Source organism: Bacillus rossius, chromosome 16 (genome assembly GCF_032445375.1).
Source record: "Bacillus rossius redtenbacheri isolate Brsri chromosome 16, Brsri_v3, whole genome shotgun sequence".
Taxonomy (NCBI): domain Eukaryota; kingdom Metazoa; phylum Arthropoda; class Insecta; order Phasmatodea; family Bacillidae; genus Bacillus; species Bacillus rossius.
In genome coordinates this window covers 28004605-28031903 of record NC_086343.1, presented here as the reverse complement: position 1 = coordinate 28031903, position 27299 = coordinate 28004605, and the positions used below count along the sequence as shown (strand labels likewise).

Below are 27299 nucleotides of genomic sequence, written 5' to 3'. Positions count from 1 at the left end.
AATGGTCTTTAAATGTTACTTTTATTCGAAGTGTTTAATTGCGTTGCCAATTGCATTCTGTTACTGTGCATAAGCCGTCTGTCGTAACACACGCCAACATATAAAATTTAAAGTAAATTTTTTATTTTAATTTTTTAGTCTTTGTCCAAGAAAAAAAAAGCAGTCATTTTCCCCAATGTGCGTCTGTTTTGAAATCTTCGCCTTCGACGCAGTTGGAGCCCACAATTCAAGCGACTTCTAAAGTTAAAAAAAAATTGGTTGTCTGTAAAGTCGGTTTACGGACGATAGTTTAACGTGACAACGTCATAACAAAACATTATTGAAATTATTGCATACTTTTATGAATAAAATTGAATCATTTTTTATTGAATTATAACCTTTTTGTATGGATACGAAGAAGGAGTGAAATGGAATCTACAATTTAATTGATAAATTTACTTTTATTTGCACTCATTAATTCAAATATGTTTATTACTTTAACGAAGAGGTTATTTTAACTATAACTTTTATACATGTTAGCTATTTAACTTCTTCCAATCTGTGTTATTCTGTTAAGGATAGGACGGTGATAGGAAAAGTAGGAAACGAATGGGAGTGTTTCAAGTTTAATGTGCCTCGGAAAAGTCAAATCGATGGTTGTTCCAAACGAGTGGAAGAGAGATAGATGCGGCGCAAGCGTACACAGAGCGTAACGGGACAATGTGCGTAACGGGACACTTTTCCGTGCGTGCAGCCGGCGTTCATCGATTTATTAGACGCTGTCACGTAAAAAAATACAACCGTAATCCAGTCTTTCAATACTTACCAGTAATGTGTAAACATCTAACATTGATAAAGATCAAAATTCATGTTTTCTCATGTTGTAAGTAAACCTATAAAACGAACATCTTAAAAAAAATAACGCCGAGCGTATTCATTTTAAGAAGAAAAAGAACTGTAAAAAGATTAGCCAGGAAAATGTGTCGGGACGAATATAGCGTCAAAGATTTTTAACATTTTGTTGGTTCTCTAAAACAATACGAACGCGGCGCTATCTTTCAAACTAAAAATCGCAGTCCAAGAGATCCCAGCTTGGAATTTGATTTTCGACAAGAAATTTTATAAAAAAAAAAAAATACTGCCGGTCTTGTTAAAATTCTTTAAACAGTCAATACTACAAAATAATATAGCATATATATATATATATACAGGGGCGTAGCCAGGGGGGTTTTAGGGGTTCAACCCCCCCCCTTAGCACCAAAACATTAATTAATTTCTTATTAATCACTCAAACAAATTTCATATAAAAAATTAATAAAAATTTGTACCATTACAATATTTAAATTTAAGTACCGAAAACTGCTAAAATAGCACTATTTTACACCTTAAAAATCCAAATTTTCCCGGGGGAGGACCCCCGGACCCCCCACTTTAATACGGGGGAGACCATGCTTCTTAACACCCCCATATACACAAATCTTGGCTACGCCACTGTGTGTGTGTGTGTGTGTATATATATATATATACACACACACACACAGCGGCGAGATATAAACCACGTCCCTTTACATTACAAAAACGAGCTGCCGGGACAATCACAATATTGGTAGGAGAATATGTATTACAACAGTGTAATGCCAATTTTATAACGTAGTTTTAAAACTTGGGACTATTTTTACTACTATGGCTATTTTAGTTCACCAGATACATCCCAGGGTAGTTCCACTATCATTAAGTTTCATTTGGCATATACCAATACCTTTGGTATGTACCCTAATTGTTTACAATAGTGACTATACGTAGGGGCAGGAAATATTCGCGAAAAAATCTGAACGCCTACTAGACTGCAACAAGGTATGCCCACACCAGCGGTTTCTTCCTTGTGATTGGCGGCCGTCTGCGAGAGAAGTCGTTGCCTTGTTTGCACGAGCCACTAAGGACGAGTTTGCTTCCACACTGAATTAGTGTGACTGGTTGTTGTAACAATCGACATGCACCTCAAAGTAACTCACCCAATCACGAAACACAGACGATGGATGCTACAGTGTTTTAACTTCTAGTTACTCTCGGGAGCTTTTCGCGAAATTTTCATGGTCCTAGCAATACGTTTACGGTTTCATGTTGCCACGCGTGGGGTCCGACATTTTTGTCCCACGTTCCCCGTGCGCCGACTTCCGTTCCGTTTTCACCCGATGCCCCGTTTACGGAAAGCTAAGACGTCTACACGTAAAAGAAAAAAAAGTCTGTTCGCATGAAACAATGACTGGCGAGTCTGTGGCGCGGTGCTTCGAAAGCCGAGGAGACCGTTATGTCTGCACGTTTCAAACCAGTGACCTTGATGACTGGGGGGGGGGGGGGTGGTTCCCCGCTGTGTGACCGCGGTGACGGGTGACGGGTGACGGGTGACGGGTGACGGGTGACGGGTGACGAGTGCAGTTGACAGCGAGTCGAAGAGAGATCGCGGGTACGTCAGTCGCCAGCTGCTGCTCTCTCTCTCTCTCTCTCTCTCTCTATCTCTCTCTCTCTCTCGCACTGTATGCGCCCATGATGCCTCCCCCTACCAGGCCGCATGTAAATATGTCAACCACTGCACGTGCCGTTGATGACGGGTGGAGGGGGAGGGGTGAGGGGTTGGATTGAACAATATTTGCGGCGACTTCTCTGTCAGAGCCAGGCTGTCGGCCCGAGAGTTGTGTTCGCCAGAGGGGAAAAGGAGGGGGGGGGGTAGGAAGCACCAGATTAAAATTCACCTTCTGTGTGTGTGTGTGTTCGTGAGTGTGGAAAGGATGGATAAAACAGACGCGGTGGGCAGAGGGGTATGGGCTGTACGTGTGTAGGTGTGTGGGTGGGTGTGTGTTTATGGGAGGTATTGGCGGAACCAAAAAAGGAGGGGGAAAAAAGTGGGTGAGAGAGAGAGACAGAGAGAGGTGGTCATATAGTTCTAGCATCCAACCTCCTCCTGCTCGGATCAATCGCCGGCGGCGGAATTAGTTTGGCCGGGAAATACAAAGCCGCGGTTTTTCTCTCCGTCTGGCCGCGGTCGTGTCAAAACTAAATTATAATAATCGCGGTAAAAAAACTAATCGAACCAAACAATTTTCCTTCGATATGCTATTATTATTTTGATTATTATTATAACATATTATTAGTGAACAGTAAAAATTCGCGGTTTTCACCCGACGACGTCGCATGACCTTTTTAACCTACATAGCTTTGATCACGTACATATGTAACCTGACACGTTCCGCGGTGAAAAGGCAGCTGAATTATAATTTGTTATCTCGGACTGATTTTCATGTTCAAAGGCCTTCAGCTTGGGAAGTTGCTATCGCAGCAAAAAATGAAAATGCAGTTTGGAAAACACGACATTAAATTGAGTCGAAGACTGGCCTTGAGGAATTTAAAGATTCGCGGACTGAAACTTGATGGATTCGACTCTTCATAAAAAAAAAAAAGGAATTAAAAAAAATGGTTGTCAGTAAAGTCGGTTTACGGACGATAGTTTAACGTGACGTCATAACAAAACATTGATGAAATTTTTGCATACTTTTATGAATAAAATTGAAACATCACTATTTTGTATGGATACAAAGAAGGAGTGAAATGAAATCTACAATTTAATTGATAAATTTACTTTTATTTGCACTCATTAATTCAAATATGTTTATTACTTTAACGAAAAGATTATTTTAACTATAACTTTTATACATATTTGCGATTTAACTTCTTCCAATCTGTGTTATTATGTTAAGGATAAGACGATGATAGGAAAAGTAGGAAACAAATGGGAGTGTTTAAAGTTTAATGTGCCTCGAAAAAGTCAAATCAATGGTTGTTCCAATCAAGTGGAAGAGAGATAGATGCGGCGCAAGCGTACAATGAGCGTAACGGGACACAGCGTAACGGGACGATGTGCGTAACGGGACACTTTTTCGTGCGTGCAGCCGGTGTTCATCGATTTATTAGATGTTGTCACGTCAAAAAAAGGGAATTGAAGTAGGTATTCAAGTAAACATAGCTACATCCCTCCCCTCTCTCTCTCTCCAGAAATAGAACCTATCCGGCGAACTCGCCGCGTCTCTCCGTTCATCAGCCGCCGAGCGATTTACAACATTACGCTCGTCCGTCATAATATTTTTTTTTCCATTGTGTTGGATTATTTATAAGTCTATTGCTAACATACTGTTACGAACGCAGACTGGACCGCGACGCGCGCCAGGTTCGGAGCTGGCTGGCGGTCCCGCACGGCCACTGACGTCACGCGCCGTCCACTGACGTAAGACATGCCGCTTGCCTGTCCGGATTACAAGGGCCCTCGCTACCCCCCTCCCCCCATAGCTGCCCGCGCAACGTCCCACCACGGGCTATTGTCACCTTTGGCGGCCTGGCAATCCCGGGCTTACAAAAGGCAGCCGCGAGGAGTGGCGTGAATAAGCGTCGCTGTTCTGGGTGTTTCGGGCGTCGGGTCGGCCCGGGATGACGCGGCATATATCACAGCCACTCTCGTCCCTTCGAGAAGGACGCCACGGGTATATAAGCGGCGACGCCGGCCCCTCCGCGGGAGTTTCGAGAGTTCGAAGAGTTCCGCGAGTGAAGGGAAGCGCGACATCGGCGAAGAGGGTTAGAGACACCGGCCCCCCCCCCCCCTCACCACGGGGGGGGGGGGCCGTCGAGTAGCGACGGGATCGAGAGGGTGCGACCAAGTGGCGCGAGACTGTGTGTGTGGACAGGTGCGAGGTAAGGGGCGAACCACTGTCGAGCCCAGCTCCAGTAAGGAGTAGTGCGAACTGTGGAACTCGACAGACATTGAGAGACTTGATAAGAAACATTCTTAAGTGCCAGTGATTTGTGTTCGGACAATTTTAAGTACAATTACATATTGGTAGGTAAATAATAATTAGTAAAACTGTAGTAAAACTTAATTGGGCTATCCTTTACGAACCCAGTTCCCCTACATTATACTCGTAACAAAAAATATATTGGAAAATATTACAAATTGTGATACGCTCAGATCACATTTACAGCTATAGCCACGGTAACATTTGATTGTGGGGGGGTTGAAAAGTTGTGCATCAGTTTATGAGGCCAAAAAGTTTTTTTTCTTCTCCCGAACCCTTAGTTTCTCTTAACAGCCCTGCATCCAAACTAAAACAAACATGGCTACCACCACGGCCAAATACTCGGCTTCTATTGGTCGCACGGAGCAGGGGCGGCTCCAGGATTAATTTTTGGGTAGGCCCGGACTGTACCGCAGGGGCGTATTAACAGTTTTGGGGGTCCGGGCTCTACCGGGGGGTCTGGCCATCGCATCAGAGGGTGGTCCGGGGATTTTTCAAAACTCAGATGAAAAATGGTATGTTTTGAGGCTTTCTGGTGGTAATTTATTTCTCTCTGGAGTCCAATATGTGTAATATATGAATCATAAGAATTATTATAAACGTATTATTTCATGCCAACAAAATACACTTTAATACGAATATAGGTCACAAAATTAATTTTTAGGATTAAACTGTGGAAATATTACAAAACAACTCGTACGTTAGATATTGTAAAATGTTAAAAATCTGCATGCGAATATATAGTTTCATTTCATTGACAACTGCCTTTTTTTTCAAAATAAACCTAAAGTTTAATATGAATTGTATGTTTTGAAGTGACAACGTCTAATAAATCGATGAATGCCGGCTGCACGCACGAAAAAGTGTCCCGTTACGCACATTGTCCCGTTATGCTCATTGTACGCTTGCGCCGCATCTATCTATCTTCCACTCGATTGGAACAACTATCGTTTTGATTTTTTCGAGGCATATTAAACTTGAAACACTCCCATTCGTTTCCTACTTTTCCTATCATCGTACTATCCTTAACAGAATAACACAGATTGGAATAAGTTAAATAGCAAACATGTACAAAAGTTATAGTTAAAATAATCTCTTCGTTAAATTAATAAACATATTTGAATTAATGAGTGCAAATAAAAGTAAATTTATCAATTAATTTGTAGATTTCATTTCACTCATTCTTTGTATTCATACAAAATAGTGATAATTCAATAAAAATGATTCACTTATACTCATAAAAGTATGCAATCATTTCATCAATGTTTTGTTATGACGTTGTCACGTTAAACTATTGTACGTAAACCGACTTTACAATCAACTAATTTTTTTTATTTAATATGCTTACTATTTCTAATGAAATAAGTTTTAGAAGTATTTTGATAGCATTATTACAGTTGTAGGTAAACATTCATAAAAGATTTTTATCAATTATAAGCACCAATTATTGTTTCACAGGAGAAACTATTTGTATCAATCTGTCGCTACAAATAAAGAGGCATCCTATTAGTTATGTACTGTTGTCAACCAGAGCCAAACAATTTTATATTAAAAGATATTAAAATGTCAGATGACAATAGCAGTTGAAATAAAGATGGCATATTTCATTTACTTTTCCTCAGGAGTAGGAATTGAATATTATCAGATGATGCTCTTGATGAAATGCAACAAGTAATCTGCCTAAAAAAAATTAAAGTAGGTTTAAAAAAATTACATTTTAATGTTGTGTCTAAAACTTCCGTGCTCTTTGGGTCCACCTGACAACAAGAGCACACCGAAGCAAGCACAGCGATAGTAGCACCGGAAAGAGAAGAGTGTATGGACAATGCCATAGAGTTAGGAACTGACAGGAGACGGCATGCTGTGACGTAGCTGGTGTCACTTTTTAACCCCACCGTCGCCATATTGTTCCACACAAAACAAAACATAACTTTAACAAGTTAGATTTTAATGTAATTTTCATTTTGATTGTTTTAAGATATAGTTGTTAATTCTAGTTGACAGTAAATATGAATTAGAATCTTCTATGTTAAAAAAGCTACTTTCATAAAAAATAGTTATTTAGGTAAAACTTTTAGGCCGGGTTTATAGAAAACGCAAGAACGCAGAAATGCAAGAAACGCAACTACGGTAAAAGTCCAACCTTAACTCTTCTACCAGCGCGTTTATAAAAAACGCTAGACACGCAATAACGCAAGAACGCAACGCTGAAGTTGTTCAACTTTCTACTTCTTGCGTTTTCTCCTTGCGTTTCGGCCTTCTATACTGGTTGCTTTAGTATGTGGAAACTGAAACTGTCATGTAATGCATATAGAAGGCTCTGCGATTGTAATTAATCTTTACGCTTGTGTTTCTTTATTTATGTTTTGGGCTGGCATTCTTCTAGTGAATACAGCGCAATGGAGGAAGCTGATGAATTTCTTGTTCAGCTTATCCAAAATTTTCCCTGCCTGTACCATAAGTACAACAAAGATTTTAAAAATAATCATGACTTATTCCTGAAATTTTATTTTTTGACGTTGGCGATGGCCGGCGTCCTTGCGTTTTTTATAAACGACTGTGAATTTGTCGCGGTTGTCGCATCCTGCGTTCTTGCGCTTCTGCGTTCTTGCGTTTTCTATAAACCCGGCCTTAAACGGTGCAAACACTACACTTCGGACAAATGTTTGGGGATGTCCAACCAATATGGCGCAACAATTAACTAAAAAAGGCTCCGTAGGTACTCTTATGTAACTATAGCAGACGTGGCCACCACCTGGAAAATGCAACCAAAGAAGGAGGAGTTACTCACCCGCCACGGTCATGTAGGCGGACTTGATCTCGGTGCGGAAGCTGGGCGCGTCGGCCGACACCTCGCACTTGTAGTAGCCGGACAAGATGGCGCCCACGTCGAGCAGAGTCACCCGCCGCTCGTCGGAGCGCGCCACCTGCAACAACGACCCGGCCGTTCGCGCGCGCTTCAAACATTTTTATATACCGCTTGTAATCATGTCATCGCAGGGCCGGCGCGTCCATATAGGCTTTGAATATATATACTGTATAGAAGTCGCGAGTGGATAGGATTTACTCTACGTTTTTCAGGAGCGTATGATGAGCAGCTTGGGAACTTCACCGCTGCAGTGCGCTGCCGTAACGCCCTGTATCGTCTTAGGTTGTTATTTGCACGCTAGAGCGCAGCACTGTCGCCCGCTGTCATTCGCCGCACCCCCACAACCATCATTCACTGCAGCTCAAGGTCGTTCAACGGGAGGGGGAAGGGGTGTTTGAAGAGTTCGACACTTGTCTGCTAGGGACCACCACAAGTCGATGCCCTAGAGATGGTGGCGATTGCGGCGGTGAATTAACCAACTACCTCAAAATCGTATTAGAAATTTTAACCTGGGCTGGCGACTTCTATACAGTATATATATTCAAAGATATAGGCGAACTAGGCAACCGCCTAGGGCGCCAAGTAGCTGGGGGCGGCGCAGCACGACACATAACAACTGATATAATATGTTTAACGATTATTGAAACTAGATGAAAATGGATTTTTGTAACAGTTTGGAATGTTTATATTGATATAAGTAATTATTTAAAGTCTACGGCGACCTGTTTATGATTTGTAATAAGTAAAAAAGTAAAAAAAAAAACATGCCAGCTTAAATTTGATTGTTGACAAAATCTTAGGCTTACGTGATGTATTTTGAGGCAAGGAAAATTATTTTTTTGGGGTGTCCGGCCGGGGGGGGGGGGGCATTAAGGTTTTTCGCCTAGGGCGCCAATTTACCTTGCACTTTTTATACCCAATGACATCCATGTTAGCCTTTCTTTTAATGTCCAAAAAAATTCATGCTAGAAACAAAAAACAAGAAACCGAACTTTTAAAGGCAAATTGCAAACCCTTTTAGTGACTTTTTGTCCTTTCCTGTTACCTATCATTTTAATTTTAAGTGATTTTTGAAAAATATTTTTCAAAGTATTTCTTAAAAATACTATACAATATATTTAACATAATTTTTTTTTCATAGCCCTAAAGAATTGTCTACTAAAGTGTAGGCTACGCCATGACCCACAGTGTGTGCCCAGAATTTATGGCCCATACTGTACAGAACTTTTTTTTTATATAGAAAATGAATAAATGTTTTGCGAGGGGGAGAGGTGAGAGGGAAGCTTTACCGTGTTACTTGATTGAGGGTAGGTAATACATGATAGCGGCTGGCTGATGCGGTGAATGCTCTCTCCGGGGCCGCAGATGTGGTTCCAGGTAGATTGGGCGAGTGAAGGTGTGCATAGCGAACAAAAAAAAAAGTGCAGTGTAATTTACCAGTGCGGGTTGGGCGGATCCAATCCGCAAGTTGTTTTAATCCCCGAAATGAGGGGATGGGGATATCGAGATCTGTATCAATACGTAACTCATTTTTTTTAATATCTCTTTTTTTTTTCGCCGCCCTGGCGAAATTGCACACTTTGTTCAAATAAACTGTCCCGTTACCGAATTTTAACGGCAAAAAAACTACGAAATTTGTGTTTTTTACACAGCCCTACTTACTCGTGAACAAATTAACTATATTACAGTTTACAAAAGTTTACGATTTCGAAGCATAATATTAAATTAAGCATAACAAAAATAGCATACAATAAAAAAGGGAAATTTTCGTTCTGTAAATTTACTCAACACTGCTCTAAGCAAAGACAAACGAATATATTTGTAAAAAAGGAAATTAAAATGTCTAAATAATTTTGTGTTTCTTAATTTGTTTCGAACCTGACACTTATTTAAACTTCAGGGAAAATACATTTCTTGTGTTTTAATAAATTATATTCTCGCCGTAACGTTCATTAAAAATAATGTTTCTTATTTTGTATAATAATCATCATGTTTAATCCCCTATACAGATTACGATATTTCCATTCGCATTTTACTACATAAACACCTCCATTGATAATTTAAAAAAATGTGAGGACAGTATTTCCATCCAAGCAGGATTTGAATTTGAACTTTTCAATGATATAATGCCATACTATTTGTTTTTATTTTTATTTTATCGTCACTGCTATTATTTAATTGTTTTTTGTGAACATTTAACACGGTACAGCTCTTTAATTTAATGTTCTGTCATAACTACTTTCAACAGATATCCACTAAGTGTAATATAATAGGGGTAGCTAGTCGCGCAAGTGATAGATAATAATTACTAATATTCGCGTGACTTTTTACACCCACTATTATTACAATTAGTGAATATCTCCAGGCAATATTAGTGGCAAAAAAACCAAATAAAGGGAGATATCGTGTTAGGATTATCAGCCTGGTCAGGAGTTTATCTGTGTTAGTGATATGGGGTGATACGGGCGACGCTCGCTGGTGTTTCTAGTGCTGTATCGCCTCTAAGGCCTCTTTCACACTATACGGTTTTTTTGCCGTCCGGGAACCGGACGGCAATACTGCCGGACAAGGAAAATTTTTTCATCCCTTTCACACTACACAATATTCGTCCGGTATTTCATCGGTTGTTGCAGCCATGGACAGACGGCAGAAATTATGCGCTGTGCTAAGTTTGGTCCAAAGACGTAAAAAAAAGCGAAATAGACGGTTTTGGATACATCCTCTGTTAGTGAGAAGAGATGAAAAAGGAGCATTTTGTATATTTCAAGAACTGAGACAAGATGAAGATAAATTTTTTAATTATTTTCGGATGTCAGTGACAACATTCGATGAACTTCATGGTCTTCTGAAAGTTCATTTGCAGCGTCAAAACACGAAGCTAAGAAACTGTATTCAGCCCATAGAAATGCTAGCTGTATCACTCCGGTGAGTATTGTTGCAAAGTAATAAAATAATGGAAAACCCTAAAACATGTTTCTATAAAAATTACAATTTTTTAAGCAATAAACAGGACTTCTGAAAAAATTATTATTTAAAGCAATTAAATATAGTTCAGTAAATATGAATGAGAAATATCTAGTCCGAAACAAAACAATAATAATCTAATAATTACAGAAAAATTAACAATTATAAAAAAATTAACACGCTTTAATTCTAATTCAATAACTTTGAGATTAATATAATAGTTTTAAAAAGTATCAAAGCATATTTCTGCTTAAATTCTGTTTGTATTATGACATAGCATAATTAGGTAGAAGTAACACTAAACATCAATATCTTGCATTTCTGACAAACATGTTAAAGTCGAATCAGCAGGTGAAGGTGTCTTCGTGGCCGATGTAGATGTACCATGTAGCCATTCAGGTGTAGTGGACTCATTTTGAGTTGCTGAATCAACAGAATGGGAGGTCTGTACTGGAAAGACTGTTTTAGACGTATGCTGCTGAGGAGTCGTATGTATAACACTAGGTTCAAAGCGTGCTTGAGGTTGCGAAAACTGAGTGGACGAGTGAGGGTAATGGTGAAAATTAGGTGGACTCACATGGGTATAATTATGATAAATGGGCACTCCTTGAATGTCCAAGCCTTGTCTAGGAGGAAGAACAGTCATAGTAGCATTTTGGGAACTAACAGCCTTTAGTGCCTGTAACACTGCCATCTGGAACTCAATGAATTGTACATTTGTTAACATTTTCATTGATGGCAAAAGTCCTTTAAAAAAGCTTAAATGAGGGTCTTCGGGACTGATGGTTTCTTCCACAGCCTTTAGCATTCGTGTTTCAAATTCGTCGAGCTTCCTTTTTCTTCGTCCCTTATTACCTTGAGCCGTGGAAGTGTCTACATTTACAGAAGTCCCTGAATCACTTCGCTTTTGCGTGGTTGTCTTTTCAGTGGGTCTTATTTGCTGTTCCACTGCTGCGTCTGCTTCTTCATAACCCTGTTCTTCAGTAAATGTCTCTGATGTACTGTTATCTGGGAGGTTGTCAGTATTCTTCTGTGAAATATTGCGTTCTTCTGCCTCAAAGCTAGAATCACTCGGCCGATGTTCACATATTTTTTTCAAAAACATCAATTCGTCGTGATATATGTATTTTCTGATTTTGTTAGCACCTGAACCAGTTTTTTGGCCTTCTTTGAGTTTTCTATTCGTTTTCATCCAAGAGTCTCTTATATTGTTCCATTTCTTCATGATTTGTTGCCCTGAAAGAGAAATTACATTGTTAGAGTTATTTTGTTTTTAAATATGACATGATCATTTGTATGATGTCTTTTTGTGTTTCTTAATGTAATGTTTTATTAACAATTAATTATAATTCTAGGTACCTAGCCAGTGGATGCACTTTCATGGACCTACATTATTCGTATAGAATGGGAGTATCAACAATAAGCAAAATTGTCAGAAATGTTTGTTCTGCAATCTGGACCATTCTTCATGAACAATGCATTCCAAAACTATGCAAGGAAAAATATGAAGCAATTGCAAATGATTTTGAGAAGAAAGCGAATTTTCCGCATTGTACCGGCGCAGTAGACGGGAAGCATGTCAGAGTAATAAAGCCAGAAGATAGTGGGTCAATGTACTTCAATTATAAAGGTTACTTTTCTATAGTAATACTAGCTGTTACTGATGCAAACTATCGATTTACATACGTCGACATTGGTTCCTACGGATCAGAAAGTGACCCTTCTATTTTCAAGCAATCTTCTTTGTGGAAAGGTTTAGACAGTGGTCAGATTTTACTGCCAGATGAAAGACCTTTGTATGGAAGTGAATCGCCTAAAGTACCTTACTTCTTTTTGGGAGATGAAGCTTTTCCTTTGTCGACAAATCTCATCCGTCCTTGTGGAGGCGTTCATCTTGATGTAAGAAAAAGGGTATTCAATTATCGGCTCAGCAGAGCAAGAAGATATGTGGAATTTTCTTTCGGGATACTGACCAATAAATGGAGAATTTTCCATCGACCACTGAATGTTAACATTGATTTTGCGGTAGACATTGTCAAAGCTTGTGTTGTACTTCATAACTTTGTGCGTGACAGAGACGGATATAGCTTTGAAGACACAACGTCAATTGTTGGACTTGAAGATCTTTCAGTTGGTGGACAGCCTATTCGTGGAGGAATAAAGTCAAACATGCTACGAAACGTCCTGGCTGATTACTTCCTAACGGATTTTGGTGCACTATCGTGGCAGATGAAAAATATATAAACTGACACAATGATGCGTCTCATGATATGTTTTCGTACTGTACTGTACTGCACTTACGAGTTTTATTTACATGTATGTCTAAATACGTTACAAAAATATTTTTTTAATAAAACAAACTGTATCAATTCAATTCTTTAGCCTCGCATACATTATATTAATAATTAAAATTTATCATTTAACATAAATGGTTGGGATTTAATTTGCCCATTTTAGTTTTAAAATTAATTGTATTAAAATACAAGAACCAAAATATATCTACTGCAACCAACATCAGCCTATAATTATTATGTGCTACCTACAACAGTGCTAAGAAATGATGTGTAAAACTGTTGGGAAAACTTAATTGTTAAAATTTGAATAACCTTTAAAAACATATTGTTGGCTACATACGTTTCGTATCTCAAGAATGTGTACTTATTTCTAATTTCCAACTTCTCTTTAAAATTTAACTAATGGCGAAATTAACTTACCAATACTCTTCTTTTCGGAAGGTGTTTTACTGTCGAAATCCCCAACAAACTCGACACAAACTTGGCGCCATGCTTCTCTTGTGAGGTTTCTGTCCTTGTAAATCTCCATTGTTTTATCCCACAAAACAGGCCTTTCGTGAACTAAACATATTAATTTGTCCACGTCGATGTCAAGATCACTCATTTCTATGAAACTATGCAACAACACTTCTCATGAGCTGAAGACCGCCGGATGTACTGTACGGCAAACTGCCGGAAAGTGTGAACGCTCCAATACTGCGCAGTAAACTACTACGCAGTTATGCGGCTATTTCGCCGTCCGGCGACCGGACGATTGTAGTGGCAATCCGGCGAGTCATCAGGCAGCCGGACGGCGAAACTGCCGGAGGTTCGTAGTGTGAAAGCTCCCATTCCCCTCAATGTACCTCGCTGCCGTCCAGTTCCCGGACGGCGAAAAAACCGTATAGTGTGAAAGAGGCCTAAGCGCAAGGCTCTGAACTGGCGCGCAGTCTTCTCGTCGAACATAGGCCAGCTATGAGGTCTGAGCGGTGACCGTAACATTTTGTGGCGGAGAATTCAAGATAAAGGTGTAATGCAAGTCCCTTGAGTGTTTTAAAGAACACGTATCGGGTGTCTAATGAGCCAAAATTATTCCAAACAAACACGGGTTTCAGCCATTTTCAATTTTCTGAAAATACATTTTCAAAAACTAGATGCGGAAACATCCACTCTTAGCGTATTTTCGAATGCTTTTTCGTAAACAGATCCCACTCGTATTTGTCTAGCAGTTTTAAAATCACGTACAGTAAACTCCCTATTATCCGCGCATGTTACGAAAAAATACAGCACACATATGTAACTCTGTATTTTATTACAAGTGAGAAAATTGGAACTCTACTGACGAGTGTACTGTGTGCAGTATACAGTAAAACGCCACAGGCCTTCTCGGAACTCACGCAGTGTCTAATGAAGTCTCAGAGTACGTACAGCACTGTATCCTTGTTACCAAGCAAATACCGAGCATTTATGTTTACATTACTGGAATGTATTGTATGTTAATTATTCAGTATTTTAGCATCATTTAAAAATTTTTTACTGTTAATTGTATATTTTACTGTACATAAATTTTTAGGTTTTTAAGTTGAAATTAATGTTTCCTTTTTTGTTGCCCATTTTCGGCTCTTTTGCGGACTATCCGCGATTTTCACTATCCGCGGTGGCCCTGCCACTTAATTTCGCGGATAATCGGGAGTGTACTGTAGTTTCACATGAAACTCTGCGCACATCATGTGCGTGCCTCCCGGTACGCGGGGTTGCCGATCACGTGGTTCCCAAAGCAACGCTCATAAATGTGAATGTTGCCGGGATGCTAGGATCGAACCCACGGCCCTCGCCGCACATGAGCTCCATTTATTCGCTATCGCAGCCACCGAGCCCCGTGAAGTATATCGAATGTGAATTGTACACACGAGGGCATTACCAAGGGTCGATTAGTTTGGAAAATGAGTCCATGTGGAAAATATTGACGCTCGCGCTGCATAAACAGAAACGGTTCTACTTCATAAAATCATTTCTCAGAGTTCTTTTAAACTTTTCCTTCCAAAAACTGTAACTTTAATAATTAAAATAAAAACAAATGGGTTGTGGCTGTGTCATGGACACGGTCGTGTGTTGTACGTGAATACGTGTACGTGTACGTAACAGGTAATATATTATTTACAAAATATAAAATACGCTATTTTTTTTATTTTAACACCATATATTCACTGTAACTTTTTTACGCTAGTGTTTTATATGAGTAATCGATAGATTTTGACGAGATCTGACGACTGAAACTCAAACGAACGTCGCAGCTTCTCCGAGTCAAAAGTTATAGGCCTACTAAATGGAAATATCGAAAAGCAGCAAAATTACCTCAAAATGGCGGCGCTCCCCCCTCCACCACGCGCGATTCGTCACAGTCCTCACTTAGCGTAACGAATTCTTGGATCCATTAGTTTTCCAGTGGTGTAATAAAATTTTGTATGGATATGATAGATAATGTAGCTGCAACACCAAACTGTATCCCTCGATTTTGTCATCATTTGTTTTTTGAACTGCCTCATACTATGGAAACAATTTTAAAGACGTATTCACGTAAAAAAAAAAACCTTGAAAGTAATATTAAAATAAAATAGCATTGTTACGACGAGGCAAGACAGGCCAGTCAGCCCAGCACGCCGACCAGCGTCACTCCGCTACATCGTTATCCTATTAGCGTTGTGACTCGCACTCTCTCTCTCTCGAGTTTCGCCCGTTCCCAGAGCTCCATCTACGTGGAGTGGCGTAACTAGCACGCCATTGTTCTCGCAGCGTCGAGCGTTAAGTTGGGAAATCTGATGATCCGACACTTTGAAGGGTTACAAAACCATTTCAGAGCGTAATGTGTGTGTATATATATATATATACACACACATACATATACACATAAATAAAGAAGGTTTGATATGCACGCAGTGAGGTGAAGAGGGCGGTGACCCATTGGTGAGCGATAGAGGACGGCGAGAGACGGGCTTCGTGTGCGCAGATTGGTGCATCGGCGACCGCAGCATCAGAGACGATGTTGTGTGTGCGGTGGACGAGAGAATGTGCGAGGCAGTGTGTTGGGGCAGTGGTGCGTGGTAAGACATGAATGGTAGAGAAAGCGACTGTAAAGCCGAGATTCAAGGGCGAGAGTAAGTAGTGGACTTGCGACATGACTAGGTGTATAGGCTTCGGCCTAGACGCACCTAGGTGCCCACCTAGCCCGGACTCCTCCTTTACACATTACACGTAGCTCTAAGTTGGGCTAGGGGGGAGGGGAAAACAAATTGCGCGTTCTTGTACGTCTTATAATACTAGTTTTGGAACCTTTTATACCCAACGACATCCATTTTAGCCATTCTTTTAATGTCCAAAAAAATTCATGCTAGAAACAAAAACCAAGAAACCCAACTTTTAAAGGCAATTGTAAACCCTTTTAGTGACTTTTTGTCATTTCCTGTTATCATTTTAATTTTAAGTGAATTTTTAAAAAATATTTTATGAAGTATTTCTTAAAAATACTATAACAATATAACTAACATAAATTTTTTGCCTGTGTGATTAATTTCTAATTTTCTAATTAAACTAATAGTTTAAATATAAGGTAATAAATAAAACTGTATTAATTAATTGGGCTATAATTTCTGGACCTGTTTTCCCCACATGTAACAACATATTAATCGTCGGCTGGATAATTTAAATTGATAAAATTTTTCCTCTAATATTTAAGTAGGGGTTTTTCCTGACATCAAATGTACTTGCATTATTTAATCGTGATTTCAAATTTAGTATATTGAGTAATCAATGTGATACTTTATCTAATCTTAAGAGTATTTACTTTTTTACAAAAAATATCATTTAGAATAGTTAAGTTTATGTTTGGTTAATTTTTCTTAATTTTTTGTATGTATGTGTATGTCTTGTTTTTTTGTACTTTGGTAAAAAAAAATAATTATATAGATAATACAGTTAAGATACTGCCCGTAGCATAAAGAGACTAGTATCAGTCACACACAAGCTTGCTTGTTTGAGTGTTAGATATCCTAAAATCTTAACGTGATTGTGTAAATGATGTAAAAATAGGATGTAAGTAAATAATAATAAATATGTGTCTGTGATATAAAAGTCAATTTTGTGAAAACGTCGCAGTGACTCCAAAAGTAATTTTTTATTCAGTTTCTGGTGCTTAATTGCGTAGCTGCGACCATATCACTATTTTGATTTTTTACGTAAAATACAGCCCCTGATAATTATATTAACGTGAGTAGTTTTGGTTTAGAAGGGGAGTGTCAAAGTTGAGTGTACCACTGTTGGGGTGAACGCGAAGCCGTCGTGTAACGACCTTGGCGCTAAGAGGTTATGTGATCCCCATAAATCTCACTCTATGAGGAGTGGCGTTTCCTGTGCAGCCAGACACTGGCATGCCCCTCCACATCCTCTTTTATTTTCTCTCGTGCTGGCATCCAGATGGCGGTCCCCATGCTCCCAAACTCCTTATGCCATGATCAGAATAGCGGGTTTCACCCGTGCGACAAACAAAAATAAACTATTATTAGTAGAGACCTGTAAAATTCGCGGATTCATTTCGCGATAGGATAGTCCAAATACTTTTGACATTATTTTGCTTCAGTGATTGGGCCACAGTTAATCTGAAGGACTCTGGGCCAAAGAAAAATCTTTAACAGAAGAATCAGCGCATCACGATCATTCCAGTCAACAGGTGTTACGAGTCGGTAACCAATCAGCAGATGTAATTTGCACGAGTGCGTAGAGGATCATGGAGTCTATCCTTTAGGGATTTGAAATAGCGAATTTTACAGGTCTCTAATTATTAGGTTCATGTATTTTTCGCGGAAAAAAACAAAGAATTCTCGTTAGACTGCAATTAGGTATGCCCACGCCAGTGAACTCTTCCTTTTAATTGGCTGCTGTCTGCAAGAAAAAGCCATTGCATTACCCCAGTACCGGACGATCCCCAGTTCCGGACAGTAGAAGGTTACAAGTTTCTCCGCTAGATAACAGCACTTGACGGTCATAGGCAGGTAGAGTTACACAAAGCAATTGTATAGATAGCGCCACTTGGTCGTATCTCTTGCCGTACTTGAGTTATTCGTTAGAAAGTGTGGAGGGCTTGTATATCATACTACACAGTTAATTTTTGAACCAATTTTTTACCTTCTTTAGGTAAGTAAATTGTGTTTATCATAATTTACTTGAGCTTCCACATGTTTAGAGATAAAAAAGCTGTATTGACACTGAAATAATTTCGCTTAGGTTTTAGTCATTTGCAATGTTTTGTAAACTCTTGCGTGGCCCCAGTACCGGACAGTGGCTATGTTCCCAGTACCGGACAGAAATAAAATATAGTAAAAAACACATTGTAAGTATTGTTTGTTTTCAGGAATATTTTGAACCGATGGCAGCAGCCAAAAAAGGAAAATGGGATGAAGATAAAATGAAAAAAAAGCTTTAGATGGTGTTTTGGCGGGCATTTACAATATAAGAGAAGCAACTGGACATTTTTCTGTGCCTAAAAGCACATTAGGAGAGCGTGTCTGTGCAATCAAACAAGGTAATTCTGTTAAACTCTCACCTTCAATGGGTAGATTTCGAAACACATTTAATGACAGTTTAGAAAGTGATCTCGTTGAACATCTTAAACACCTGGACAGTTGTTTCTTGCCAGTTAATAAAAAAGAACTGTTTACCTTGGCATACGATCTAGCTGAGCAATTTCTGAAATTGCCACATCAGTTCAACAAAAAGAAAAAGACTGCAGGAAACAAATTTTATCGTGGATTCATTAAACGCCATCCTGAATTTCTGTGCGCTGTGCTCAATCCACAAGCCTACAGAGAGCTCATGGTTTTAACCAGGAACAGGTGAACAATTTTTTTTTTTTCAAATTAGAAGAGCTGACAAGAAAGTATTCTTTTCCTACAAGCAGAATTTTCAACTGCGACGAAACTGGTGTGAGTGTTGTACATTCTAACACATCGAAAGTTTTGTCTCTTAAAGGGAAAAAACAAGTTAGCAAGCTCACATCGGGTGAACGTGGAAGGAACATAACTGTGATGCTTTGCATCAATGCTGCAGGGGATCTGTTTATCCCCCCTCTTTTTGTGTTTCCCAGGATTCGAATGAACACAGTATTGACAAAAGATGCACCATATGGAAGCACATTTGATGCTCAAGAAAGTGGTTGGATCTCAGTATCAGGATTTATGAAATGGCTGAAGTCATTTGTTGAGAAAGTTCACCCATCAGAACAGAGTCCAGTTCTGTTGGTATTGGATGGTCATAGCACTCACAAAGACCTGCAAGTCATTCTGTATGCCAAGGAACATAATGTTCACATGTTCAGTTTACCCTCACATACCACACACAAGCTCCAGCCATTGGATAGAACAGTCATAAAACCTTTCAAAAATGCATTTAATTCAGCATGTGAGACATGGATGTCCAAGTATGGAAGACAAGGTTTGAAAAGATATCTGTAGATTGGTAGGAAATGCTTTCTCAAAAATATGCAGAATGGATCTAGCAAAATCAGGATTCGAATGTACAGGGATCTACCCATTGAATATAAATATTTTCACTGAGCTAGATTTTCTCCCAGCATCGAACATCAGTGTAGGTCCACTGACAGTTCCAGAAAAAAGAGTAGGCCATTGTGATGTCTCTGGCCAACATCTTGAAAAGACTAAAGCTTCAACTTCCAACATGCAAGTGGCCATACCACCTCAGCACACATATTTGGTTGACATGGCTGTTCCCTCCACTTCCAAGGCCTTCCAAAATGCCATTGAGAAGGTTTCTCCAGTTGCTGGTGATTTGAAGAGGAAGATCATTTCAAGGAAAAGGAGAGGAGAAAAAAGTGAAATTTTGACTTCTACACCCAATAATAAACTGCTGGCAGACAAAGAAGAAATTAAGCGACTGAAAAAACTAAAAAAAAGAACAAAAGCAGAAAAAACTGAAAGAAAAGGAAGGATAACTATTCAATAAAAAGAATGAAACAAGTGAGGCCAACAGAATGTCTAAAAATAAGTCCAACTCAGAAAATACAATCGCTAAAAAGAGACTTGATTTCAACAGAGAAGTTAAGGAAAAGAACGCAACGGATGATGGTTACGAAAAGACTGTGCGTGTTCTTTGCGGAGAGAATTTTGAAGAGGACTGGGTTGTACCTGCTGTGGTTGGGATCATGTTGCATGTGCTGACAGTGACCAAATAGCATATTTTGTGTGTGAATACTGCCAACAATTACAAAAAAAAATCACTTTGAAGTAAAACTGTTAATTAAATTTATGTATTATATGTCTATATGTAATGTATGTTGACTTTATATAGTATTTTTGTGTTAAGAATAATGTGTCCGGTACTGGGAACAGGTTTTTAAAATATCTTGGTTAGCATGGTATTTGTAATCTTAAAATAACACTGTTAAAAAATTTTTTGATCGGGTTATTTTGGTATAAAATTGTACCTCATATATCCACCTATCGCTAGTAATAAAAATTTGTTTCATCCGTGTAAAGGTTTTAAGAAATCAATTTTTTTGCCTTAGGTGTCCGGCACTGGGGCAAGTTCCCCTATTTGGCCACTGAGCTCGCGTTTGCTTCCAGACTGAATCACTGTGATTGTTCTGCAAACAGTAGACATCCACCTGAAAATAACTCGTCATTGTCATGAAACACAAGACGATGGTGAAGATGCTACAGTGATTTAACTCCCAGCTACTCTCGAAATCCTTTCGCAAAAATACATGGCCCTAGTATTGGTATTTAAATAACACACATTAAAAAAATTAACTAACCAAACATGAAATGTCTTATTAGTAATTTACGATGTTTTGAAAATTTTCTGTTTCAAAATTACATTATTGAACATTTTATAGTTAAACAACCAAAATTATTTGAAATTGCAATTAACTATTTTATGTAATTTTTTTGAAGTATCTTAGGACAAAATGTTCAATATTTAAGTAATTTATAACAATTTTTGCCTGTAAGTAATTGATTATTGTGAAACAGAACTCTAGCAGACAATGAGAAGCAGTGTGTCTCTTCCCATCGTAGTGCGTGATATTATTCGGACGCAGGCTTGAATGTATTAAATTATACGGCCATACTGGCAATTCAAATTAATCCTTTGGCAGTTTTTCACGACCCTACGGACAATAAACTACTAATAAAATACCTCAATTAATTTTATACAACCATTTGAAATCCGGACGCAAGATAAAATGTAGCAGCAGTAATTAAAAAAAAAAAAGAGATAGAAAGAGAGAGCAAGACATTGACTGGTTTGTACAAAAGTGTGTAGATTCTACCTTGAAATCAAAATAGAACGCGGATTTTAAATTGCGTAAAGTTTAGAGACCTGGAAATTTCGTGGATTCGTCTGGCGTCAGAGTAGAATTAAAAATCCTACGAGTGTTCAACCCATTTTTCCTGTGCTGACTTCCTGGTGAGAAATAAATATAAATATTTATATATGTTTTTTTTTTTTTTCATTGTTAATAGGCACTACCAGATTCGCTTACTTTTCTCATAGCTGGGACCCATTGGCTCACGGTCGTAGAGGGGCGTGACCAAATAACTAGCGGCCAATCATGAACTCAGTGGAAGTGTGTGAAGGTTTGCACCATGAAGAGCGACCAAATTAATCTTCTGAAGGTTACGTATCTCTAGAATTGTACCTTTTTTTGACGTGACAACGTCTAATAAATCGATGAACGCCGGCTGCACGCACGAAAAAGTAAACCGTTACGCACATTGTTCCGTTATACTGTGTCCCGTTACGCTTATTGTACGCTTGCACCGCATCTATCTCTCTTCCACTCGACTGTTTATAAAGTGAAGTGAAAATGTTAATGTGGTTTTCATTGCTTATTACAACAACAATTTAGTCAATAAAGGTTCATTATTCTTGCATTTAAAAAATCTGATTGCTGGAATATAATTTCAAGTATTAATTCTTTTATTATTAAAATAAAAATGATTCAATTTTATTCATAAAAGTATGCAATCATTTCATCAACGTTTTGTTATGACGTTGTCGCGTTAAACTATCGTCCGTAAACCTACTTTACAGACAACCAATTTTTTTTTATTTAATTTTTATCTCCCCGTCCAAGCACACGGTTCGTTCTTTTTATTTTTTTATTTCTCGCATGCGCGGTGGCGGACTATTTACAGTGGGCGCAGCCGTAGTTTGCACTCGCGCACGCGTGTGTCGGACTAGCTGGAGGGTAGTCCCGCCTGATACCATCGGAGCCGGGCAAGTACTGCCCTCGCGGAGGTAACGAGCTACCTGCGAGAGTAGAGATAGCGCGGCGGGACCACGGTGAGCAGGTACTGCCGGCGCGCGAAGCCCTGCCCCCCGCCGCGGCGAACTCGTTACTGCAGGCGCGGGCAGTACTTGCCCTCGCACTTGGCGCGCCTGACAGTTGCGAAACGCAACAGCTACTGCACAGTGCTTTCATCGCGTCACCTCTCTCTTACTCTCCTATAATACCAATCTCGAAGATGTCAAGCCGATATAGATTGTGGTAAATATTCTTTGCCGCATCAAATTTAATTTGATCTGCGTGGATTATTTTATTCTTCATAAAGTCCAATGAATGACTGAACAGTAACTAACTAAAAAAAAATCCTTACAAAATAATGTTTTAACAAAAAATCATCAGTGATAAAAATATTACAAATTATTTAGATGTGTTTAATATACTGTTGGTTATCACCCATACTGCAGTATAATTAAAACAACCAGACCATATTTCTCGCAAAAAAAATTTTCAACATGATTATTTACCATTTTTTCTTCCATTTTAATTTTTTTTTTATGTTTCTCATTATATACTACTCTTTACACAAAGTGTAAATTCACTATCATCGACGCAAATTCACTATCGTGGACGCACAGTTGGACGTACTCTCAAGAACACACATTTTGACGCACATCCATCATGGACGCACATTTTGAAGTACCGTCGTCATCATGCGCGTCCATGCTGGTGAATGTGCGTACAATTGTTCGGCCATGATGACTGACGTACGTCAAAGTGTGCGCCCATAGTGACACCCTGTGCGTCCATTCTGGTAAATGTGCGTCCGTGCTAGTAAATTTGCGTCCTTGCTAATAAATGTGTGTCGTTTTGTGCATCCATGATTATGCATGCACGTCAATTAGGATGAACATACATTTAATGTGGTCAAGAGTGGAGAAGTGACCGAAGATTTAAAAATGCAACCTTTTGTCCTTGTGGTAGCCATAAATAAGGGCGAGTATAATCAATACAGTACACTATAAAAAAAGGTTTTAACAGCTGATTATGGAAAATTTTCCAGTAAGAATTAATGTATTGCTGCATAAGAAACTGTACCCATATAAGGTTTATTCTACGAATAACAGGACCAACACTACAATACAATGTTATGATTATTCACTAATAAACAAAGAGAACACTGTAAAAAATTGTTCTTTTACAAAGCAGAGATTTTTAAAATTGCCAATGGTACAACTCTCTCTGCTTTGCAATTTTACAAGTGATATCGTTGGCAACTGAGTTTTCAAGAACTATATAAATTTTTACAGTGTACTCTTTGTTTATTAGTGAATAATCATAAAATTGTATGTAGTGTTGGTCCTGTCATTCATAGAATTAACCTTATATGGTTTTAATACAGCTACAGTATTCGTCATGCACATCAGGTTATGCCCGTACTGTAGGCCTAGACCTTGTTATTTCAGAGACACAGTTTTACTCTATGCTGGTCACGATCTGGTTGAAAATAATGCTGAATACCGTAAAATAATGCCTCATATCCTCATATTCTTGGCTTATATGCTAGTAGTAGTCATAAGATGCATCGAATCCAGCCCCCGTGGTAAAATATTTATTAGCTGTGCAGCTACTTTGAGTAGAGTCCATGTTCGTAGTGAGGATGGTTAACATGCTCGTCGAAACGGACATGAAGAAATTTGCTAAAATTTATATTTACCTTCCCGCCTGGATTTTTAACACCTATAGGACTGCGGCTTTTCTTTCGAAAGAATTAATTTACGTAAAGTAATGTAATAGTTATTTAAATAAATTATTATTGCACTGACCTCGAATCAAACAAAGGACAGGAGTTAACCAAGGTAGTTCATGCACTAATAGTTTGTTTTATTTTGTTAATTTCCCTCAAATTTTTGGCGAATTATAAAAGATTCTCAATTTGTGGCCGAAAATATGTCCGTCGGTGAGTTTGCAAGTCATTGGCAAAATTTTAGTAGCAGATCACTCTAGCAGACGACAAGATAATCTCACATGGCTGCCATGATGTCACACTGGTAAGAAATAATATGACTTGTTACATGAAGTGGAGGCTAGTCTGCTTGAGAATAACTTGTAGTATGGGCGTATTTTTTTTTAAATGGCCTTATCCGGGTTTCGAACCGAGGACTCCAAAGTCCACAACATTAGCTTTTTTAAATGTTAATAATTGTTTGTAAATTTTTTTTTATTAAATTGGCCTCGTCGGGCCGAACTGAAGATGCCAAACTCAATTAATTATGAGGTTTTTTTAATTTGAATTTTAATCACTTTTTTGCATTTTTTTATTATTTTTCCTGGGATTTTTTTATTAAATTTTTAATGCATTGCTTTTTCCAAAACACGACCAGTTTTAGTTTTTTTTTTTTTTAAATCAATTTGGCGACACATATAACGTCGACGGTGGCTAGCGGTAGAAATATGAAGCCATTTCAAGGAAGTGGAAAATAGTCGTTGTCATGGAAAATACCGCCTGCTGAGGGGAAAAAAATTACGAAAGCTCAAGCGAGCCATCTGGAAAAATAGCATCGGTCCATGCTGGTCTCCTCCAGCTGTACGTACCTGAGGTTTGGTTGTCTTTGATCAACAATTTCTCTCCCCCCCCCCCCCCTCCCATCTTTAAAACCATGTTAGCACTGAGTGATGAGTGATGAGTAGAGTGTAGTGGCCGGTCCAAATCCCGGAGTCAGTGTGGTGACGCTGCCAGGGTCAGCCATCTTAGATTGTTGAAACTTCTGAATTTTTTGTAACTTTCCAACTATTGAAACTTCATATGGATGTACATACACACTCTCCCCTTTATTTACAATAACTAGAGTTCCTTAAAAAAAATTGGTTGTCTGTAAAGTCGGTTTACGGACGATAGTTTAACGTGAAAACGTCATAACAAAACATTGATGAAATGATTGCATATCTAATTTTATGAATAAAATTGAATAATTTTTATTTTAATTATAAAAGAATAAATACTTGAAAATATACAAGTAATCAGATTTTTTAAATGCAAGAATAATTAACCTTTATTGTCGAAATTGTTGTTGTAATAAGCAATGAAAACCACATTAACTTTTCACTTCAATTTATAAACAGTCGACGAAACAGTTCACGTGAAGATGACTTGTAATTAATTTTAAAAACTGGCGTTTAGCTATAAAGTTTAAATATAATTATGAACAAGTTTTCATATAAATAAATTGTAATCAATTATATGAATCACCATAATGTTTTAGTCAATTTATTAGCGTAACGGGACTCAGCGTAACGGGACACTTTTTCGTGCGTGCAGTCGGCGTTCATCGATTTATTAGACGTTGTCACGTCAAAACTGTGTAATCCTCGGTTGCAGCGTCTGTACCCTGTATTTTTTTTTGTAAATGGAACAGAAATATTCACGTAAAATTACAGATGTTTGTAAATTCGTACATTTACATGAAAACAACTGTAACATGCTACAAAATAGTGTTCGCAGCAATACTGGGTTCGGATTCTTACCCAGGCATTTATGATGCGTGTAGTCCCAGTACCTCCAAGATTAACTGTGCACATTAATAAGCACAATTAAAAAATAATGTCCAATTATTATAAATACGATACCATTTCAATGGTTTGAAACAATTATGCTTGAATAAAACATGAGTTGAAATATAAAACGATGCGATAATATTCCTAAGAAATGTTCAGTATTTTCTTTAAAAAAAAACGTATTTAATATATGCAGAAGTAATGATAGCTATTTTTATTACAAAGTTACAATATCTCTCTTGTAGTAGTACATACTATTTCTTGGCAACATGTTTCCAAAGGAAATTTTGTGTGTTTTCGTTCAGAGAAGTGTGTAACCAGGTCCTCCAATTGAGTCTACTAACTTATAAATGGACACTCGGTGTGTAAATTATTTGAACTACAGCACTTCCTACGGGCAGAAAGTTCTAACTATGAATCTGTCGCTCCACAGCATAACCGCAGTGTATGAGTTCTTTTTTCTGGGAAATTCAAAGGTCAAGGTCATTCAAGATGGTGGCTAGGATGTCACAAATATATTATAACTTACTCTCGACTCCAGCCCCAGTAGACATACACGCACACACGTGTGTGTGTGTATGTTTACTACTGTTTTTACATACGTTTACACGTCAGGCCAAGCTATAAGCTACCGAAGGCAAAGCAGATCAGGAGCAGCACGGGCAAATGTACTGGCGGCGCGTGACACCCTGCTACTCACGTGCACGTACCAGACCTCGGGGATGACTGCGAGTGTACTGGCGGCGCGTGACGCCCTGCTACTCACGTACACGCACCAGACCTCGGGGACGACAGCGAGTGTACTGGCGGCGCGTGACGCCCTGCTACTCACGTGGAATGGCCGGGCCTCGGGGGAGACAGCGAGTGTACTGGAGGCGCGCGCCGCGCTGCTACTCACGTACACGCACCAGACCTCGGGGACGACAGCGAGTGTACTGGCGCCGCGCGCCGCCCTGCTACTCACGTGGAATGGCCGGGCCTCGGGGGAGACAGCGAGTGTACTGGCGGCGCGTGACGCCCTGCTACTCACGTGGAATGGCCGGGCCTCGGGGGAGACAGCGAGTGTACTGGCGGCGCGTGACGCCCTGCTACTCACGTGGAATGGCCGGGCCTCGGGGGAGACAGCGAGTGTACTGGCGGCGCGCGCCGCGCTGCTACTCACGTGCACGCACCAGACCTCGGGGACGACAGCGAGTGTACTGGCGGCGCGTGACGCCCTGCTACTCACGTGGAATGGCCGGGCCTCGGGGGAGACAGCGAGTGTACTGGCGGCGCGCGCCGCGCTGCTACTCACGTACACGCACCAGACCTCGGGGACGACTGCGAGTGTACTGGCGCCGCGCGCCGCCCTGCTACTCACGTGGAATGGCCGGGCCTCGGGGGAGACAGCGAGTGTACTGGCGGCGCGTGACGCCCTGCTACTCACGTGGAATGGCCGGGCCTCGGGGGAGACAGCGAGTGTACTGGCGGCGCGTGACGCCCTGCTACTCACGTGGAATGGCCGGGCCACGGGGGAGACAGCGAGT

General features: G+C 39.4%; 1 protein-coding gene across 1 annotated transcript in view; it reads right to left on the bottom strand.

Annotated features, from left to right (window-relative positions):
• The window catches only part of LOC134539930 (uncharacterized), a 94593-nt gene that overhangs the window by 41097 nt on the left and 26197 nt on the right, over positions 1–27299 (bottom strand). Inside the window, exon 3 of the mRNA XM_063382293.1 lies at positions 7609–7744. Coding sequence (XP_063238363.1) covers positions 7609–7744 — 136 coding nt within the window. The remainder of the gene's footprint in view (positions 1–7608; positions 7745–27299) is intronic.